Source organism: Ornithorhynchus anatinus, chromosome X5 (genome assembly GCF_004115215.2).
Source record: "Ornithorhynchus anatinus isolate Pmale09 chromosome X5, mOrnAna1.pri.v4, whole genome shotgun sequence".
Taxonomy (NCBI): Eukaryota; Metazoa; Chordata; class Mammalia; order Monotremata; family Ornithorhynchidae; genus Ornithorhynchus; species Ornithorhynchus anatinus.
Window position 1 is genome coordinate 67625933 of NC_041753.1, and position 22562 is coordinate 67648494.

Sequence of the window (22562 nt, forward strand, 5' to 3'; positions counted from 1 at the left end):
TCTGCGCATTTTGCTTGTCCCTAAGGCTGGCACAGCACAACCTAGTATAGGAAGCAGTGACCTTTTCCCATTTCTCTTAATGGGTTATTGGATTTAAAGACCAAGTATGCTTCCGCCTCTGCTTCTCCAGTGAAATATTAACTTTCCTCATTCTATTGTTTGGAATCTTACTTCCTCATCCTGAGGTGTTTGACCTTCTAATTTCCTCCTTCTCACCCCCTTTCTCTCTCTCTCTCTCTCTCTCTCTCTCTCTCTCTCTCACACACACACACACACACACACACACAAACACACATTCTCTGGTGCTGTGGCAGTAGAAGAGGGAGGGGGGATGTCAATCAATCAATCAAGGATATTTATTGAGCACTTACTGTGTCAAGAGGACTGTATTAAGTGCTTGGGAGAGCAAAATATAACAGAGTTGGTAGACACACCTCCCTGGCCACAATGAGCTTACAATCTGGGGGTGCTTATAGTCTACAGGGAGGTCACAGAGGGAAGATTCAGTAGTGGGGCAAGCACCTTTCTTTATGAAATGTCACCCTTCCAGCCTGGTGGATTGGCACTAATGTTGGGGTGGCACCAGTCAGAGAGAGACCCCCTGCAGAGACAGGACACGAGGTACTTTTCACCTGACAAATCCTCTTCAGAAAATGAAACACAACTACTGCCGATACACTGGACCCCTGACTCAAGTCTACAGACTTGACACTTTCCTTTCTGACACTTCCCTTCCTGTTGGCTTTGCGTTGATCTACCTTTTCTTTTTCTTTCCTTTGGGTCTTACTTTTTCTACTTGGAGCCTTCTTATATATTACCCACCTTATGTTCATGTCAATTGCCAGTGAACTCCTGGTGATCGTGTCAGATGTGGGCAGAGCTCTGAAATGGCAGCGTAGAAACTGTAAAAGTTTACTAGCTAGGATCACCACCAAACTGTCCGGCCTGCTTCATTGTATCGTCTGATATTTTGAAACTGATATCACTGAGCATAGCACGTGCTGTCTCATCTGTAGTAGAGTTCATTTAAAAGGAATCTTTATGAACTTTTCTTTTGCCAAACTCGAGATCCGTGCATTGTGCTTAACACGGAAGACTCAACTTCTCTCAAAGAGTATTTTCTCCAGTAAGTGTGAAATTCCACTGGATGAGCACTTACCCTTAAATTTTCCCAAATCAATCAGTAGTATTTATTGAGTACCTACTGTATGCAGAGCACTAAACTAAGTGCTTGAGAGAGCGCACATAGTAAACCTCAATAAATACCATTGATTGATTGATTGCAAACAAGTATAATCTACTGGGTGTAGAGGAGTGAATAAAGCACTTGGGAGAATAACCAATGGAGTTAGTAAACACAATCCCTGCCCCCAAGGACCTCAAAGTCTTGTCTTGTCTTATGCCATCGAGCCGTCTCCGGCCCATAGTGACGCCATGACCACATCTCTCCCAGAACGCCCCACCTCCATCTGCAATCGTTCTGATAGTGTATCCAGAGAGTTTTCCTGGTAAAAATACAGATGTGGCTTACCGCTGTCTCCTTCCGTGCAGTCAACTTGAGTCTCTGCCCTTGACTTTCCCGTACCGCTGCTGTCCAGCACGGGTGAGTTTTGACTTGTAGCAGATCATCTTCCACTCGCCAGCCACTGGCCAAGCTAGAAATGGAATGGACAGGCCTCCGCTTGACTCTCCCTCTCGTAGTCGAGACTGGTAGAGGACTGGAAACTCTCCAGGTGCGACCCTGAGAGGGGCTCATAGTCTACTGTGTGCAGAATACTGTACTAATCACTAGAGAGAGTGTAATAGAGGTAAAGACAAAATCCCTAGCCTCAAGAAGCTTATTCAAATACATTTTAGGTAGGGGAAGCAAATAGGGTTTAAAGATAAGGACATCAGTGGGACAGAAGACGGGGAGAGATAATAATAATAATGATAATAATTCTGGTATTTGTTAAGCACTTACTCTGTGCCAGGCACTGTACTAAGGGCTGGTGTGGATACAAGCAAATTAGGTTAGACACAGTCCCCTATGGGGCTCACAGTTCTAATCCCCATTTTACAGTTGAGGTCACTGAGAAGTGAAGTGACTTGCCCAAAGCCACACAGCAGACAAGTGGCAGAGTCGGGATTACAATACCATGATCTGGACTGGAGAGATAGATTTGGTAATCATCTGCATAGAGGTGGAAGCTGAAGCCTTGTAAGTGAGTGGATGAGCTCTCTGAGCGTGGGTGTAGAGCAGGAAAGCCAGAATAGAGCTTTGGGGGACACCTGGAGTTAGGAGGTGAGAGGTAACTGGCAGAGCATTGCTGATGACTAACCTCGGCCCTCGATCTCTCCAAGAAAGCTTCCGTCCCAGGTTAATTTGCGAGTGCATTTATACAAGTGGGTTTTTGTGTCCACACGCATGCGAACAATTAACCACCCACACATACACGCACATAATGTTCACAGAGTCCAGTGGCTGATATCTCTTGCCCTTTCACAAGTCCACCCTGACTGCTTTGGTGATGTATATGAAGATTTACCTGATTTAAGTCCGCCACTTGCCTGCTGCGTGACCCCGGGCATGTCCCTTAACTTTTCAGTGCCTCAGTTCCCTCAGCTGTCAAATGGGGATTCAATTTCTCTTTCAATTCAATCCCTCTGACTTGGACTGAGAGCCCCGTGTGGGACAGGGACTACGTCTGGTATCTGCCCACAGTAAGCGCTCAGTAAATACAATTGAATGAATCCGCCCAGCACTCAGTACAGTGCTTGGCACAGGGGAAGCATTTAACAGATAATTAACGATTATCATTGAGCAATACAGGCATCTCCTGACAACTCCTTGGTTTGAAGACCTTTAACCAAGCAGCTCCAGATCCATCGAGAGAGGGCAACTAGAATCTGATTCTGCTTGGGTTAAGTCTCCATGAGATGACCAGAGCAAGGTGCAGAATGGGCAGGGGAGCGAGTGGCAGTGGTAACTGTGGAGACCCCCTTACCCCCCCACTTAATAGTAGTAATTATGGTGCTTGTTAAGCACTTACTTTGTGCTGAGCACTGTTCTAAACTCTGGTGTAGGTACAAGTTAATCAGGTTGAACACAGTCCCTGTCCCCCATGGGGCTCACACTCTTAATCACCATTTTACCGATGAGGTAACTGAGGCCCAGAGAAGTGAAGTGATTTGCCCAAGGTCACACAGCAGATACATGGTGGAGCTGGGATTAGAACACTGGTCCTTCTGACTCCCAGGCTTGTGCTTGATCCACTAAGCCACGCTGCTTCTCACTTCAACAGTATAGACTGCCGTTCAGCTTTCAGAGGCTGGAGACCACCTCTCTTTGGAAAATCTGGCCCACACGAACATTTGTGTCCATCTCTCTGACTCTCCTCAATCATCAGAGAAAGGCGGCATTAAAAGTGATTACAAAATGCGAAAGCTCTCTATACAGGGCGGGAACTCTATTGTCTGGAAATCAACTGGTAATGTTTGTTTTGCCATGGGTAGAGTAGTTCCTACTAGACCTTGGAATAATCTGCAATCTATTTGTCTGTCAAGACCTAGACAAGAGCACGGGCATTTAGAGGATAAAAGCATTGACCCTTTACCTCTGGGAACCTAGCACAAATCCAGCTGAAGTGAATTAAATATGATGGTTTCCTATGAGCCTCCGCTACTGACAGCAGTGTAAAACATCAATTTATTATACTTGGGGGAGAGTAAGCCTTGGCAACCACTTTTTTCAGTTGACATGCCCTAGAAAAGTCTCAACAGATCAAGGCTTCATGCAAGATGGTCAGAAACAGTGCCCAGAATAGCTCCCCTCTGATCTTTGATGTTTATGATCTTGGCTAAGTCTAGGTAACACCCGCGTTCGTGTGCGCATGCACGCACACACACACACACACACCCATAAACAGATACCTACTGAAGCTGAGCCCTTTCATGATCTGCTTTGTGATCTGCTTGGGATTTACTTTTGTTCCAGAATCGGCATCGGGCTACAGTGGGATTTATTGAGGTGGCATCCAGGTCCATATGAGGCACTGTCCGATGAGCCGCTTGCCCTAGTTCTTTCCTGTGGCTAGACCGTAATATGGTGTGGTGTCTGCTGCTTTTCACGGACGGACGTGCAGTCCAAAAATATCAGTGGGTTCAAGAGAGGTTTAGGAACTCCCTACTAGACTGTGAACTCCTCAAGGGCAGGGATCGTGTCTTCCAACTCTATTGTACTCTCCCAAGCATTTCATCCAGTGCTCTGTATTCAGGAAGTGCTCGGTAAATACCATTGATTGCTTGATTGATTGGATGGACGAGTGGTCCATAGTCAGCAGATTTAAGAGGGGTTTGGATCATGTCCTGGACAGTGGTCCATAATGGGTGACTAAGAACAGTGCTCAGTACATAGTAAGCGCTTAACAAATACCATAATTATTACTATTATGGTCAGTGGGCTACCCTCCCCCAATTCCCCCAAGCAGTCTGTTGCCCCTGAGGGGGACAGAACCTCAAGCTGGATGGACCACTGGTGATGTAGATTCTCAACTGTAAGTTCGTTGTGGGCAGGGAATGTGTCTACCGACTCTGTTATATTGTCTTCTCCGAAGCCCTTCGTACAGTGCTCCGCACCCAGTAAGCGCTCAATAAATATGACACCATGCATGATGATCATATGCTCTTATAACCTCCCATCTCTGATACATTTGATTTGTTCAAAGAGAAAACAATAGCAAAAGGGATTTTCAAGATTTCTGATGCCATTAACACACACTCTCTCTTTTTCCGCCCGTCTGTCTCTCGGTTTAGTTGCGCCAACGATCACATTTCTCGAACCTCCAACCTCAGACCACCACTGGTGCATTCCATTCACTGTGAAAGGCAACCCCAAGCCGACGCTCCAGTGGTTCCACCAAGGGGCGATCCTGAACGAGTCTAAGTATATCTGCACCAAAATCCATGTCACCAACCACACCGAATACCATGGCTGCCTTCAGCTGGACAACCCCACTCATGTAAACAATGGCGCCTATACCCTGATGGCCAAGAACGAGTATGGAAAAGATGAGAAACGGGTGGACGCTCATTTCATGGGCCGTCCTGTTGACGGTGAGTACGCTTGGACCGTGGGAGACTCAGAGAGCGGGGAGAGACGAAGGGGCCTTAGGACCACTGGGTGATTGCTGTGAGGCAGGGAGAAGCTTGCTGAATTTAGAGTTGAAGCCAGCAGGCCTAATGCAGCCCTTGAGAGTTTGTCCTTCGTGAGGAGTGTGGAAGCGTAAGCTCGTTGTGGGCAGGCAATGTGTATGTTTATTGTTATATTGTACTCTCCCAAGCACTTAGTACAGTGCTCGGCACATGGTAAGTGCTTGATAAATATGACTGAATGAATGAAAGCGTGGGACCGAGGACGTAGTCCCAGCAGTGATCAGTTTCCACAGGGATGTTTTAGGGCAGAAGGTGTAGGCCAGAAAAGTAAGCCACCTACCATCAGTCTTTTCAGAATGGGCTCGAGATTCTAGTTGCTGTACATTACCATATCTTTAATTGGGGGAGTGGAATTGGAGCATTTCCTTTGCATTTTCTTCTTTTCGGCAGCTAACGTTTATTCCTTCTTTACCCCCGCATTGACCCACACCCCAAAAGGTTGTGGACAGGGATGAGGGGTGGAGCCCCTCCTGCTGAAGAAAAGGGCCCGATATTCCATAGTATCCTTGTGAGAGTGACAGCAGGAGGCAGGTTCCCTTCTATTCCCCTATGTAAAACCACAGAGGGACCTCTCCACGGTTGAAGGCTCTCTCAAAGCAGGAAATAAAGTCAGGCTCAACGTTAGTGATTGCAGTGGCCTTAATTCAGCCCCTTGACTCTCGCAACCCTCCTGCAGTAGAGGGAATTTTCCATTTTCAAACCCAACTGTCCATTTCATAGTAATTCTGGCTCTGCCACTTGTCTGCTGTGTGACCTTGGGCAAGTCACTTCACTGCTCTGTCCCTCAGTTACCTCATCTGTAAAATGGGGATGAAGATCGTGAGCCCCATGTGGGACAGGGACTGGATCCGGCTTGATTAGCTTGTATCTACCCCAGTGCTTGACACAGTGCTTGGCATGTATTAAGTGCTTAACAAATACCGTATCAAAAAAAATACTAATCAGTAGCAATAGTCATTTTCTGTTGCCTCTTTCCTGGGATGTTTCTTTGGGAGTGCCAGATACATTACTATGGTGCAGCATCAAAGATCAAGCCTGATGTTCATTTCTAAATGTAGTTGATAGAATTGAGTCACTGCTCTGACATTGAATCGGGTGGGGTATCCTCATCCAGCTTTGAATTCCTCGCTAATTATCACAGCAGTTGGGAGCTGCCTGCACCGGAGATGGAAACAAAGAAGAACTGGCAAAAATAAATGGTGCCAACTGAAGTGGATGTACTGTATTAAGATAAATACAGTATTGTGTTGAGTACAGTACAATGGGAGCTCACCAGAAGTGGAGGCAGGCACCCCACCTCAACCCTGAAGCGGGGATGATGAAGATAGGATTCTGGCCAATGCATCACTACCCTATAGTTCCTGGAACAAAGGCTCAGAGATCTGATATGAGGCCAGTAAAGACAAAGAAGTTTAGGAGCGCCAGCCCTCTCGACGTGCCAAAAGGAGAATGCCTGGGCTATTGCAGGTCGGGGCAAACCACTGATTGGGAGGGAGAGGGGTCAAAACCTTCACCCTTGTGGGCTTCTACCATGGCACCATCAGGGCACTGGGATTGAAGCCTATTCCTTGTCTTTCTTGGAACCCGGGCTGAGAGGGGATGTATAGGTTCAGATTCTTCAAACCATTTGCAGCCTCAGAATCCCCTCGGACCGGCACCAAGGGCCCAATTTTTCCTTTCTCTGTCACTTCCTGCAATGTGATTAGTGGAAAGAGCCCAGGCCTCCGAGTCAGGGGACCCTTTAATTATGGTATTTTTAAGCACTCACTATGTACCAGGCACTGTACAAAGTGCTGGGATAGAGACACGCTAATCAGGTTGGACACATCCAGGGCCCACATGGGGCACACAGTCTTAATCTCCATTTTTAGAGATGAGGTAACTGATGCACAGGGAAATTAAGTGACTTGCCCAAGGTCCCACAGCAGACGAGTGGCAGAGCCGGGATTAGAACCCAGGTTCTTCTGACTTCCAGGCCCGTGCTGTATCTGCTAGGTCATGTTGCTTCCCAGGGTTCTAGGACCTGGGTTCTAATCCTGATCTGCCATTTGTCTCCTGTGTGACCTTGGGCAACTCACTTAACTTCTCGGGGACTCAGTTTCCTCATCTGTAAAAGGGGATTCAGTGGCCACTCTTTCTCCTATTTGGAGTGTGAACCCCATGCAGGACAGGGACTGCTTCCGATCTGATGATCTTGTATCTATCCCAGTGCTTAGTACAGTGCTTGGAACATAGTAAGCACTTATCAAATACGATAATTATTATTACTGTTATTGTAGGCTGGTCCGATTGTTCTTTCCATCTCTAGGCCTGGGGTCAGCATTCATACGAAGGAGGACGTGGGGTTATGCCACAAACCTGAGCAATTGGGCTGCAGTGGATTTAGGGTCAAAGTCACAGGAAGGGGTTGCAGTTGGTGGTATGAGGCCAAGAAGGAATACATTCATCATTCTACCAGAGAACCCCTCATCTCTCCCCTCCAGATGTCTATGGAGTATCCCGGAACTACCCCGAGGGTTTGAGACAGGCCTACGAGGTGGGAGTTAGGTCTGCTTTGGGAGGCTCTGACTCTGGTTTCAGGGTTTCCCACAACCCACTCTTCCCACCTTCCCCAGAGCTGGTTGACATTTTTCCAGAGTTCCTCTGGGGAGATGCGATAGGCTTGTTAGGATCCCATGGGAAGGAGAAGCAGCATGGTCTAGTGGGCAGAGCCCAGGCCTGGTAGTCAGAAGGACCTGGGTTCTAATCCCAGATCTTTTGCTTGTTTGCTGTGTGACCTTGGGCAACTTGCTTTACTTCTCTGGGCCTCAGTTCCTTTCTCTCTAAATTGGGGATTAAGGCCGGGAACCCCATATAGGATAGGGCCTGTGTTCAACCTGATTAGCTCGACCCCTGGCCCACGTCCTCCTGCTGTCCTGGAATGCCCTCCCTCCTCACCTCCGTCAAACTAACTCTCTTCCCCTCTTCAAAGCCCTACTGAGAGCTCACCTCCTCCAAGAGGCCTTCCCAGACTGAGCTTTCCCTTTTCCCTCTGCTCCCCCTGCTACCTCTCTGCCCCCCCTTCACCTCCCCTCAGCTAAGCCCCCTTTTCCCCCCTTTTCCCTCTGCTCCTCCCCCTCTCCCTTCCCCTCCCCCAGCACTGTGCTCGTCTGCTCATTTGTATATATTTTTATTACCCTATTTATTTTGTTAATGCGATGTACATCCCCTTGATCCTATTTATTGCTATTGTTTTTGTGGGTCTGTCTCCCCCGATTAGACTGTAAGCCCATGAATGGGCAGGGATTGTCGCTATCTGTTGCCGAATTGTACATTCCTAGCACTTAGTACAGTGTTCTGCACATAGTAAGCGCTCAATAAATACTATTGGATCTAATCCAATGCTTAGTAGACTGCCTAGCATATAGTAAGCACTTAACAAATACCATTAAAAAAACCCAACAGTTCTAACCTAACCTCACAGAAATCCTTCGAGTCTATTAGAATGTACTCAACTCCCCTTTCCTCTCTCACTCCCTGCCCTCCCTCGACAAGTATCCTGACCTGGGAACAGCCTCTTCTTGGGGCAGCTGGGACCAGGAGTGGATTCCCTAAAGTCCTTTAGAGAAGCAGCATGGCCTACCGAATAGAGCACGGGCCTGGGAGTCAGAAAGACCTGGGTTCTAATCTTGACTCCGCCACTTGTCTGCTATGTGACCTTGGCCATGTCACTTAACTTCTCTGGGCCTCAGTTCCCTCATCGGTCAAATGGGGATGGAGAATGTGGGTTCCGTGTGGGACAGGGACTGTGTCCAACCTGATTAGCTTGTATCTACCCCAGCACTTAGAACAGTGCCTGGCACATAGTAAGCACTTAACAAATTCCATTAAAAAAAAGTCACCTCGAAACCTCCCCTGAACCTCTTTGGGGGGTTGTGGACCGCTCACCTGGAAGCCCCCTTGTTGACTGCTGGCCCTCCTGGATGGCTGTTTCTGTTGTCGGGGGGCCACCGGGCAGTGTCACTTGGGCGTGTCTGTTAGCCCTGTGATTAGTTCATTGAGAGAACCTGTAATGTACATCTCTCCTCCCTACTGGGAACAGAGCATTATCATCACCAGAATTCGGGGAGCACTAGCGGAAAATGAAACGGAGGAGGGCGGTGTTGATTCTTCGGCAGATAACATCAGTGGCTTTGTGAATCTAAATCCGATTCTTGGAAACACAACTCAAAGCAGGGGAGATACCTGCTCTGGCTCAACCAGGGCTAAGGAGCCTGCCTGAGAGGAGCTCACCCACTAAGGCAATTTCAAAGAAGTGAGACACGATGGTTATCACTTCCAGGTTTAGGATTTTTGGCCTTCCAAAGTGCTCGGCAGCGGCGTGCTGACTAATCACTTAATCTTCTTCGTCTCAGGCTGGGGAGATGGGTCAGCATTATTATCCGTACAAGTGTTTCATAAATGAGGAGCCTGGGGAACTAGGGCGTTTGGGGACTTGCTACACAACTCTCAGTGAGAGGTATGAGTCCCCGATTCCCAACCCGGCCTGCCGTCTGCCGCCAAAGTTCCACATTTTCTTCTCCCTCAACGTGAAAGTTTCAAAATTCAACTACCACCTGGGCAAGTTTCCCGATGTGCCCCCTGTCCCTTTTTCTTATTGCCACTGCCCATCAGTGGGGAGGGGCGAAGGTAGTGAAGACAGTACCAGGAAGAAATGTTCACAGTGCAGTGACACTACGGTGTCACCTGGAAAGATCATGGGCCTGGGAGTCCGAGGACCTGGGCTCTAATTCTGGCTCCACTACTTGCCCGCTGTGTGACCTTGGGCAAGCCACAACTTCTCTGGGCCTCAGTTTCCTCACCTGTAAAATGGGGGTGAATGATGCTGGTATTTGTTAAGCGCGTTCTGTGTGTCAAGTACTCTGAGCGCTGCAGTAGATACAAGTTAATAAAATTGGACACCGTCCCTGTCCTACATAATAACAATAATGATGGTATTTGTTAAGCGCTATGTGCCAAGCACTGTTCTAAGCGCTGGATGGGGCTCAGAGTCTTAATCCCCATCTTGCAGATGAGGTAACTGAGGCCCAGAATAATGACGTGACTTGCCCGAAGTCACACAGCAGAAAAGTGGCGAAGCCGGGATTAGAACTCATGTCCTTCTGACTCCCAGGCCCGGGCTCTATCCACTAGGCCATGTTGCTTCTCATTCTACCTTTTCTCTGCTAATCATTTCCCCTGCTACATAGACTGAGAGCTCCATGTAGGACAGGAGCTGTGGTCAACCTGGTTACTTCTAGACTGGAAGCTCGCTATGGGCAGGGGTTGTGTTTTTCAACTCTGTTGGATTATACTCTCCCAAGAGCTCAATACAGTGCTCTGCATAGAGTAAGCAATCAATAAATACCATCGATGATGGCAATGACTGTGTATGTACCCCATTGCTTAGTCCAATACTTGGCATCTAGTAAGCCCTTAATTATCACAGTTATTTCCTTCCTTGTCTCCAAGGCTTGTTCACAGTCACAACTCCCAAGTGAGAGGTATTGGCAGCCCAGGCGGAGAATATGTGTTCCATGATAACTGTTCTTGGGGGAGGCTACAACTTCACTCCATCCTACTTATGCTAGCCTCCCCCCCCCTCGAACCCATTCTCTGAGCAGTGGTCAGTTGAAGGTCCTCCACCTGTCATCAGGGAGAAGCAGCATGGCCTAGTGGCAAGAGCATGGGCTTGGGAGTCACAGGTCATGGGTTCTAATGATGGCTCCGCCACTTGTCTGCTGTGTGACCGTGGGCAAGTCACTTAACTTCTCTGTGCCTCAGTTACTTTATCTGTAAAATTGGGATTGAGACTGTGAGCCCCACGTGGGGTAACCTGATTAGCTTGTATCTACCCCAGTGCTTAGAACAGTGCTTGGCACACAGTGGGTGCTTAAGAAATACCATAATTATTGTTATTATTATCAGAGCTAAGGTGTCTACAGAGTTGGCCAGTTTCTGAGCTAAATTGCATTTTACAGTTTTGCCTGGCTACCTCAAGAAATCATTGAGAGAATGAATGTTAATCATGATGACATTTTTTTTAAGGCTTACTATGTGCCAAACACTGCTCAGGGTTGGAGAAGATAAGAGGATGAAACTGGACACTATCTAAATCCCACAGGGGAATTACACTCTAAAAGGGAGGAAGAGTAGATATTGTATTCCCATTTTACAGATGAGGAAATTGGAGCCCAGATAGTTTAAGTGGTTTTTCCAAAGTCATACAGCAGGAAACTGGCAGAACTAGGACTAGAATCCGGGTCTCCTGAACCCCAGTTCTATGTTTTTTCACTAGGCCATGTTCGCTCCCAAGAGGCAGGGGATTATTTTCCTCTTAATGTTTTTATAATACTAAGTGTGGTAAGTATTTTAAAGATTGCATTTACCTGCTGGAGGGTCAGGGCTCTTGCTTTGGTTTTGTCACACCCCATGGGAAGCGAAGGAAGCAGGAAGCAGATTCAGCCGGAGTGAGGACACAGGTAGGGCTAGGGAAGAGTTAATGGAGCCACCAATCTTCCAGAGGAATTAAAAACAGTTCAAGTTCTAGTTCTCCCCACTCATGAGTAGGCGGGAGTGGCATGAGACTTTTCCCAGGGTGATCCTACCTTTCCTCCATGATTTCCTACTATAATCTAGCCCACATATTTTGCTCCTCTAATGCCAGCCTATATAGAAAGAAGCAGCATGGTATAGTGGATAGAGCACTGGCCTGGGAGTCAGAAGGGCATAGGTACTAATCCCGGCTCTGCCACTTGTCTGCTGTATGACCTTGGGCAAGTCACTTCACTTCTCTGGGCCTCAGTTACCTCATCTGTAAAATGGGGATTGAGACTGAGCCCCATGTGGGACAAGGACTGTGTCCAACCTGATTTGCTCGTATCCACCCCAGCACTACTACAGTGCCTGGCACATAGTAAGCTCTCAACAAATACCATTATTATTATTATTATCATTCTAGGTCAAAGGGTTCATGGAGTCTCAAATTTGCCAGAGGAACTTAAACTAGCCCCAGCCAATCAATCAATCAATCAGTAGAATTGATTGAGCACCTACTGTGTGCAGAGTACTGAGCTAAGCACTTGGAAGAGTAGAATAGAGTTAGTAGACACACATCCCCGCACAGAAGGAGTTTAAAATCTAGCCGAGGTGACAGACTGGTAAATAATTTACGGGCAAGAGGAAGAAGGAAAAGGGGATTCTTTTTCACAAAAGAGGGAAAGAAATGCAAGTGGAAATGCTTCTAGGCCTCCTGTGGCTTGAGGCTGGTGAAAGGAAGAAGGTGCTAGGGAATTCCTTAAGTCTTTGGCATGAAAGAATGTGGTTGCAGGGATGAAAAATTGTACTTTATTGAAAGACACTCCCTAGGCCCTGATGTATCCTGTTTAGCTTACAGGCAAAAAAAATGACTCGCTCAAGATGAAGCTGATCCCAGATCTGGCTAGGACCAGAACTGAATCCTGCCTGCTAACAGCCCTTTATTGAACCCATTGCAGCAGCTATGGCTGCAGGGTGTGGTGGGTGAGAGAACCGTGCCCCTCCTAATGGAGCCGGCGTACATTGTCTTGAACCCATTTAAAATCGCTTTAAGAGATACGGGAAGCCTGGGTTAAGTGGTGCAGGTTTTGAGAGCTCTTGAAGGTCAAATGCTCTATGCAAAAGAAGACATCAGTAATTTTAGCTGCAGGTCTCCAGACAGAGTGAAACATAGCTAAATGGTATGATTGACATGCGCTTGCTTCGTGCTACCTTGCCTCATCCCACCTTACCTTTCTGATTTCCTACTGCAACCCAGCCCTCACACTTCGCCGATGATTTCAAGCCAAACTTGATCATGATAATGATGATGTTGATGATGATAACAATAATAGTGATTGTGGTATATTTTAAGCACTTACTCTGTGCCAAGCATGGTACTAAGAGCAGGAGTAACTACATGATAATCATGTAGGACATAGTCTCTGTCCCACAAGGGACTCAAACCCCCATTTTACAAATGAGGAAATTGAAGAGCCAGAAAGTTTAGTGCCTTGCCCAAGGACACATAGCGGGCAAGTGGCAGAATCAGGATTAGAACCCAGGTCTTCTGACTCCCAGGCCCCTGCTCAGACTTTCGCTGGGCCATGCTGCTTCTCACAGACCTGGCCCTAGAAAATATGGTTCCAGCTTCTTGGCAACAAAGCAAAGGGCCCTGGTAAGAAGGATCTGTCTGCCTGGTGCTTTAAAAACCCCAGCCCCTCTTACGAGTGTAATTAAGCTTCAGGTTTCTAATAATGGTGCTAATTAATTAATGATTTTTATCCTTCAATAGCTTTCTCATAGCCTAGGAGCTCCCACGTGACATTATATGTCTCACAACCCTCCTGTGAATTTGGGAAAAGTAAATATTATTGTTTTCATTTTAAGGATGAGTCACGTGATGAACCAAACCATTAATTGACTCTGCCAGATCCACTTTGCTCGTCACTAGTGGAGCTAGGCATCAAACCCAGGTCCACTCGCTGTTTTAATCCCCCATTACGGAGGATCCTAGGGCAAAAGGGGATGCGCTTTGGAAGTGACAAGCTTCAGAGGCAGGTTAATGAGGAAAGCAGGGAAGGACTTGTGGAAGAGAACAATTTATCGCTTGTTTCCAGGCAAGGTTCTTCCACTGCTGATCACCCCTGAAACGGGGGGACTGGTCAGTAATGAAGACGAACATTTTTTCTGAGGTTAGAGATATTTGAAAACTGGAAGGAAGAAAACAGATGTGACTTTTGCTCTCTTCTGCTTGTCTTCATCTGAAAAAACCAGCTTCAGCCATTATTTATAAATTACATCTTGGCAGGAGAATGGAAAATATGTCTCTCTGTCATGCCTTCCCATCCTCCAACAAAATCTCGTTTAGAGCTTAGAGACCCATCCACCTCTTATTTGAAAGATAAAGTTGCAATTGATACCTCTCGATGAGGACAATAAGAGGAGCTGCAAATAAGAAAGAAGGGTGAAAACATCCAAACCAGTAGGTGTATTTATCTCTAAGTGGAGGAGATGTTGAAGAGGTTTGATTTTGGTATTCAGAATCATGAAGCGATTAGTTTTTGTCCATGTTCTCATAATGTGGATAGCACAAAGGTCTCCCACAGGTGCTCAATCATGCTAAACGTAGGGATTGCAAACAAAGCCAGTTTGGAATAAGCCTCCACCCTACATAATATTTAAAGGCCATGCTTTCTCAGGGTAAATGTCAGTCAAAAGTTTAAGGTAGTGATGTTCTCAGAAGAACAGGTCAGTATTATCCAGTCAGGAACACTGGTTGGTAGGTAAAGAACATAAAGGATCTTTTCTTAGAAAAAGAAATGGAAAAAAAAATCAAAATATGTCACTAAGCATCAGATAGTCCCCAAGCGTATTTTACCCAAATTCTCTGCCAATCAATCAGTGGTATTAATTAAGCGCTGACTATGTGCAGAGCCCCGTAATACTGAAACTTTGATCTGTACACAGATGTGTGGGAGTCTTGGATGTTCTGATCCCGTTTCCCATTTTGATGAACATGAGTTGATGAGAAATATCATTTCACTCTTCCTCAAAGGGTTCAATGGCACTCCCACATTTCCATAAATCCCCTGATTTAATCATCCTGTCAGTCAAGCAGTAGTATTTATTCAGTACCTACTGGATGCAGGGCACTGGACTCAGTGACTGGGAGAGGATAATAGAATTAGAAGACACGATCCCTGCCCTCAAGGAGCTTATAGTCTACTGTGTGCAGAGCACGGTACTGAGCACTTGGAGAGTACAATAAAATTAGTAGACATGATCCCTGCCTTTAAGGAGATTACAGTCTAGTAGGGGTTACACACAAAATAATTACAAGAGAACTGGCCACCTTTGTTTCCTCCTACCCTCCCCCATGTATTCTCTTTCTTCCTGGCATGGGGGATGTTGGGGGCAGGGAGAGGGAGGCTTGGAGAGGCTCCATCAACACAACACCAGCATTCTGTTTTTTTCTGAGAATTCCTGCTTGAGCTGAGAAGCAGGCTCTTTATTATGGGATACTGAGTCCTTCCGTTTCAAGTCCTAGTTGCAAGTCTGTTCCCTAAGTCTCATCCCATTTTACTTGCTCAAGTACACCTCAGATTTCCCCCTCCTTTTCATTTCGGCATCATTCCTTGTTCAGATAGATTTTGTTCTTCACCTGCTAGATTGTAAGTTCCTTGAGGTCAGGGGGTGTGTCTGTTGACTCTTTTGCACTCTCCCAAGTCCCTGGTATAGTATTCTGCACATAATAGATGATCAATAAATGTGATTGATTAATTGGTCTACATTCTCCAAAATGCATGGAGTTTTTCCTCGGCCCTTCCTTCTCGAATCTACCTCTTAGCTGCCAAAGTGTGCCCGCCTTAACCCATGAAATCATCAGTGTCTACCATCCTGGGCTGAAGTTTCTAATTTCATTCTCGCAAGAGCCTCATGATTGAATAAAAGGTTACTAAATTTAAATGAAATAAAAGGATCTAGTTTATGTAGCTACCCTGAAGGACTTGAAAAGACAGGGCATCATCAAGACACACACCAAAGCTGAACTTTAAAAAGGCACAGGGTTATTATCAGTCAGATAATAATAACTCAATATATACAAAGCCCCAATAAATGTTGCCGATGACATCCTGAGCTCTGGAGAGTAAGCAGAATGGCAGATTTGATTTGATTTTGGTGCTGCCGGAGGCAGAATGCTGGATTTGATGAACCAGAGACCCATTCTAGTAATGTTAATATATACTCTCTCTGCATCTCTTTCTGTCGCCCAAAGTTCCAAAAGACTTCAGGGTTGTGAAAGGTATTTCCCTCTCAGGGATGGGCTTACTCTTGCCACATAAAGTGCAATGCTTAGGGACAATAAAACTCCAACATTGCCTTTTCACTGCCTTTTCCTTTCTCCTCCTTTCATCACCTCGGGCTAAATCTGGCCATCCCCGTTATGAAAGGAAGATTCAGGTGGAAGTTCATTTCATGGAGTCTGAAAGAGATTCAGAAAAAAACTCTTCAGAAAATGAGAATGAGACCCGAGTTTCCTATTGAGTCGGGGGGATGGGGGGAACAGAAGCTCATTGTGGGAGGGGAACCTGTGTACCAACTCTGTTATATTGTACTCTCCCAAGTGCTTAGTCCAGTGCTCTGCACATAGTAAGTGTTCAATAAATATGATTGATTAATTGATTTAGAGAAGTTTCAAATGCCCACCCACAACACCCACCTCCCTTCCACCACCATAATGAATCAGAAACAAAAACCAAATCATTTGGCAAAACCTCAGGGTCCTTGGGTTCATTTTGCAGTCCCTAGGGCAGAACTCATTTTATTTGTTTTATATTGGGCTTACATTACGGGATTTCAGATGCCCTGTCGGAGTGTGTGGTTAGATGCAGTTTTAATTTGACCAAGGTGAAAATAAATCTGGGTGGTATATCCTGAAGGGGGCTCAATGGGAGGTTTCAATAAATCAAGCTTCCCTTTTATCACTGCTGGATGGTGGTAATATTTGCGTCATAATGCTCTCTGGCCTCCCTGCCTTCTGTCTCTCCCCACTCCAGTCCATACTTCACTCTGCTGCCCGGCTCATTCCTCTAAAAATACCATTCACTCTGCGTCTCGCCACTCCTCAAGAACCTCCTGTGGTTGCCCACCCACCTCCACATCTAAGAGAAACTCCTTACTATCAGCTTTAAAGCGCTCAGTCAGCTCGCCCCTTCCTATCTTAACTTGCTGATTTCCTACTACAAACCAGCCCACACACTTTGCTCTTCTAACACTAACCTACTACTGTATCTCAAGCTCAACTACCTCATCGCTCATCCTTTGCCCATGTCCTCCCTCTGGCCTGGAACTCCCTTCCTCTTCATATACGACAGACCACCACTCTTCTCACCTACAAAGCCTTTTTTACCTCCTCTGTGCCTCAGTTTCAGCATCCGTGAAATGGAGGTTCAATACCTGTTCTTCATCCTACTTAGACTGTGAACCCCATGTGGGACAGGGACTCTGTCTGGTCTCTTGTCTGGTATCTGCTTAGTGCAGCGCTTGGCTCATAGTAAGCGCTTAATAAATACCACAATTACTATTACTGAAATATCTCCTCTAAGAGGCCTTCCCTAACTAGGCCCTCATTTCCCCTACTCCCTTTCCCTTCTGCATCACCCACATTTAATATGTGCCCCTTACACCCTTGTTATTCACCCCACCCTCAGACACATAGCAGAAGCGTGGCTCAGTAAGAAGCAGCGTGGCTCAGTGGAAAGAGCCTGGGCTTGGGAGCCAGAGGTCATGGGTTCAAATCCTGGCTCTGCCACTTGTCAGCTATGTGATTGTGGGCAAGTCACTTCACTTCTCTGTGCCTCAGTTCCCTCACCTGTAAAATGGGGATTAAGACTGTGAGCCTCACGTGGGACAACCTGATTACCCTGTATCTCCCCCAGTGCTTAGAACAGTGCTCTGCACCTAGTAAGCGTTAACAAATACCAACATTATTATTATTAAGTATATATCCATAATCAATTTTCGTATCTGTCTCCTCCCACCAGACTGTAAGCTCCTTCAGTTCAGGGATCATGTCTACCAACTCTGCTATATTGTACTCTCCCAAATGTGTAGTACAGTGCTCTGCACACAAGACAGATGTGAACTCTTGTTTTTCAGGGAAACCTTTGTTCAGCAGTTCACTGTGTCAGCTCCCAAAGTGATTTCTGGGGTCTTGGCAGTCTTATAAGAAGATTTTGAAACTGAAGCAGAAATGATCAACTTTTGTATTTCTTACAAAATAATGTCACTGAATAGTCAATCTTTCTACTCAGGGCATTTTTCATTTTCAGACAGACTGTGGTGGGTAGTAATCTTGGAATTCCAAAATGTGTTCTTAAAAGTTTTGTTTTGTTTTGCTGTCTAGGTACAGACCCAATTTACGACTCTGGCCTTTATGGTATCTATGGTATTTTGCTTTTTTACCATTTTTTCCCCCAAAATGAAATGACAAAAATTAAATAATCCAACAAAAGATGAACTATTATGCTCAGTTAAACTTACATGTCAAGGGGCAAGTTGTTTTAACCTTCACCTATCTGTGTCTTTCCATTATTTAATATTGATTCTCTTTTTCTGTCTCATTTTAATTTCATTCTAATGTGTGCCACGCTCTTATCCGGCTAATCCAGTGCCTATGAATCACAAATCCACATTGTGATTCTAAATGGCCACATTGCCTTCAAAAAAGAGAATTAAAAGCCGGCAAGAGGACCTAGGTCCTCTAAAAACCTGAAGGCTGGGCCCAAAAGTAAGATCAAGGCCAGAAGGGGAGACCATGTCCCCAGAGGCAATTTATTATTTTCAAGGAAAGCCTAGGCTGTATTTTGACTGAGTATGAAAGTCCATCTTTAACAGGGCTCCAAACCACCTTTGTGTTTTGGGATGTCAGGGTGGGGCTGGGAGAGCAGCAGGACATTGTGGGTTTCTGGAGGAGCTGACCCATGACTGAAGCTTGTCTAACTTCCTGTAAATTTCATTGTCCTGTTGCTATGACATGTCCTTCAACCGGAGCTATTTTCATTTGGGGCCTCAAGGATTTAACAATGAAGAATACTCCTTCCCCCCTTCTTTCTTTAAAGAAGGGATCGATGTTTGGTCAGGGGGTGGTTTGGACCATTTTCTGCATGTGCTGTGTGATGTGAATTGTACACCTTGTTTTCCAGATCAAAACACCATTTAGCTTGAAACAGGAACCCCTCCGATTTTCTCAGTGGGAGAAAAATAAGCCCCAAACGTGATTCAAGTGCTTCTTTTCCATCTTTGAAGCACTAACTGTCCTTGGGTTGTTTTTCAGTTTACAGTTTTTTTTATCCCCCAATCAGAAGCTTGTTGATACCAGATCAGATCTTCCATGGCCTCTTTGGGTCAGAACCTCAAGCTGTGGAAAAGCCGTGAGAACACTGGGCTCCTGGTTTTCTATCCCTTCAGCTATTTCGGGGACGCAGGTTCCGTGAATAGCCAAGAGGGAGGAGGGAGTCATAAACTGACCCAAATGCCTTGTCTGAAATTATTGACTTTCAAGATGCCCTGGCCGGGAATACATTTTCTAAGGGAATAAATGTGAATCGACTTAGCTGAAAATCAAGCCCAAATAGTCAGGGCTTTTCCCTTTGAGGTTCTATCCGCAATCCCCGGGAAACTGGTCTAGAAACATTTGGGTTTAACCAAAGGCTGTGGATCGGGTGGGGGTGGGAGTGGGAGGGGCCCTGACCCAAGGAATGCTCAGGAAACATGGTTTGGACAGAGGCTGGGACAAAGTCCTTAGATATCCCTAAAACATCAGCCCAAACTTAATGTAAAGGACTTTTTCTTTCACCAGAGTTCTCTAACTTTCCCCCCGAATTACTGTTTTTAATTCACTGGATTACTGATGAAAGAGCCACCTACTAGTACACCAAAGATAAGGCCCTCATCTTTTTTTTTTTTTCTGATTGAGCTTCTAGGAGATCTAAAATAGAAGCTGTGTGTGAGATCGAGGCTGATAAAACATTCTTCACACACAATTTGTACCATTTCCCTTCTCCCAGACAATTGAGTTTTATGAGACTGCAAAAAATGGGAACCCATCTTTGATCTGATAACAAAACAACAGTCATTTTCATCCCAGCGCAGTAGCTGGGTTTTCATGAAATTATTTGTATTTGAACATAGCAGCTTCTAATGACTGTAGTTACCCTCCATTCTATCTTGTAAGTTACATGAATAGCAACAAAGAATTCCTTATGGGTCTGAAGGACAAGTACCACTCATTTTGACCTCAGCCCATAAAACCCTGATTTAAAAGCTCTGGGTTGAATAAAATATTTGACTTTGAAAGCTCCTGACCCTACAGCTCAGTTTCAATAGCAAGCAGCAAGCAAAGCATCATCTTTTCTACAAAGAGGCTATGAGTTCTCAAAAATGTTTTTCATTTGTCTTCGTTGTCCTCTTGGCCTTCCTGAAAGACCCAAGAGCATTGTGATCCCTCACAGAGTAAAGACATTTTTTTTTTCTCTCTCCCTCTCTTTCCTTCCCTCTCTTTATTTAAGAGTATGAGACCACATCTAATGATATTGGGGACACTACAAATATAAGTAATCAAATCACTTCCACGGATGTGTCCAACAAAGAGAATGAAGATAGTATCACAGTAAGTATAAATAAGGATGTTTCCTGCTTTGGCATATAGCAGACTTACTGACTGGAGTGGAACTGCTGTGTTTTCATTGGTAAGCTGCTTTTCCAAGGTATCAGAGTGCTAGATTTTGGTTCAGAAAGAAATGGCTGCTTCAGAAGATCAAGGAGATTGTTCCTGGAGTTGGGATTTTTGTTTTTCTTTTCCCCCAGAGAAAGAGACGTTGGCCCAGGGGTTTATTTCCTCCTATTCTGCCCACTTCTCTTTAATCGCTATTGGTCCTTCTGCTGAGTGCCTGTCCTTTAAAAAAGAGTCAGTTATTCAGCCTTGGAAAGTAATTCTCCAAGCCACAAACTTTCATTCATATTCTGGGCACTTAGAGATGTAGAACCGAAATGGACCAAGCAGTCCAACTTGGTATTGCCTTTCAGCCTTTGTTTCCTTTGTTTACTCTTTTATTTATTTTAATGTCTGTTTCCCCCTCTCAACTCTAAGCTCATTGTGGGCAGGGAACATATTTGCCAAATCTGTTATATTGTATTTTCCCTAGGGCTTAGTACAGTGCTCTGCATGCAGTAAGCGCTCATAAAATATGATTGATTGATTGATTTCTCTCCATTTGATGGAAATTACACCATCAGCTACCAGGGCATCTGCCCCTGAAACCCAAAGGGAAGGGGGAATGGAAATTATAATTGGTTAATATGGGTTTTTTGGAGATTAGGAGTAAACTTGACCTAGCGGACCGGCCAAAGCCTGTGTCCTGGAATCCCAACCCACCCCCCTCTGCCCTAAGTTTGTTGGGATCTGAATGGATGGCTTGGGTCCAGGATCGTCTAATAAATACCATTATTATATTTATATTATAATATTATTCCAAGTGTCTTCGTTCAGAGGGGTAGTCATCTTGCTGTGGCACCCAAATATCCACTCTCTAGGAGTAATATCTGGTTTTGGAGAGAAACCCGTGAGTGCTGAAAGATGAAATGGGAAAGCCAGAACCCTCTCCAGGATCCCCACTAATAATAATAATGATAATAATAACTGTGGTATTTGTTAAGCGCTTACCATGTGCCAAGCGCTGTACTAAGCTCTGGGGTAGATACAAAGTAATTGGGTTGGACACAGTCTCTGTCCCACATAGGGCTCACAGTCTTAATTACCATTTTCCAGATGAGGTAACTGAGGCCCAGAGAAGTGAAGTGACTTGCCCAAGGTTACACAGCAGACATGTGGTAGAGCTGGGATTAGAACCCAGGTCTTTCCGACTCCCAGGCCCGTGCTTTATCCGCTAAACCTTGCCGCTTCTCCGTAGAACTAGAACACAAGTAAATCCAGGCAATGTTGAGCAGGGACTTCCGATGACACCCTGCGCTCTCCTATGCAGAAGAGTTTGCTTCCCTCCATCTTTACACTTCCAGCTTCCTGGTATGTTTATCTCTAGCCAGACTAGGCTTAGCTGGAGGGGAGGATAGTATTATTATACCCATTAAGCATTTACTAAGTGCCAAGCACTGCATTAAACACTGGAGTAGATACAAGATAATCAGATTGGACACAGTCTCACATGGAGCTCACATTCGAAGTAGGAGGATGTAGGATTTAATCCCCACTTAATAGTTGAGGAAACCGAGGCACAGAGAAGTTAAGTGACTTGCCCAAGTTCACACAACAGACAAGGGGTGGAACTGGGTTTAGAGCCCAGGTCCTCTAATTCCCAGGTCCGTGCCCTTTCCACTAAGGCACACAACTGCAGTGCACGGGAAAGTGATCAGAAGTAGCCAGGGACTCTTCATCTTGCCACCTAAATCCTGTGCTTCCCGACTTTCCCATCGCCGTAGACAACACCGCCATAACCTTGGTATTATCCTCGACTCATCTCTCACATTCAATCCACATATTCACTCTGTCATCAAATTCTGGCCATTCTACATTCACAGCATCTCTAAAATCTGCCCTTTTTTCTCCATCCAAACTGCTTCCATGCTGATCCAAACACTTATCATATCCCATCTTGACTACTTCATCAACCTCCTCACTGTCCTCCCTGCCTCCTGTCTCTCCCCACTCCGGTCCAAACTTCTCTCTGCTGCTTGGATCATTTTTCTAAAAGAAAAGGTCAGTCCACTTCTCCCCACTCCTCAAGAACCTCCAGAAACTCCTTTCCATCGGCTTT

At 45.6% G+C, this 22562-nt stretch overlaps 1 protein-coding gene and 1 non-coding gene across 8 annotated transcripts in view; one reads left to right on the forward strand and one right to left on the reverse strand.

The window, feature by feature from the left end:
* Positions 1 to 22562, forward strand: part of NTRK2 (neurotrophic receptor tyrosine kinase 2) — a 356778-nt gene that overhangs the window by 74354 nt on the left and 259862 nt on the right. For 5 of the 7 annotated variants that reach the window (XM_029055020.2, XM_029055019.2, XM_029055016.2 and 2 more), the window contains 3 exons: positions 4795 to 5094; positions 18137 to 18178; positions 20301 to 20401. In XM_029055020.2, coding sequence (XP_028910853.1) covers positions 4795 to 5094; positions 18137 to 18178; positions 20301 to 20401 — 443 coding nt within the window. The remainder of the gene's footprint in view (positions 1 to 4794; positions 5095 to 18136; positions 18179 to 20300; positions 20402 to 22562) is intronic. The other 2 variants (XM_029055014.2, XM_029055018.2) reach the window with 1 other exon arrangement.
* On the reverse strand, positions 1614 to 1751 carry LOC114808318. Its single transcript, XR_003756164.1, has one exon. It is a non-coding gene; the product is annotated as a small nucleolar RNA SNORA7 (small nucleolar RNA).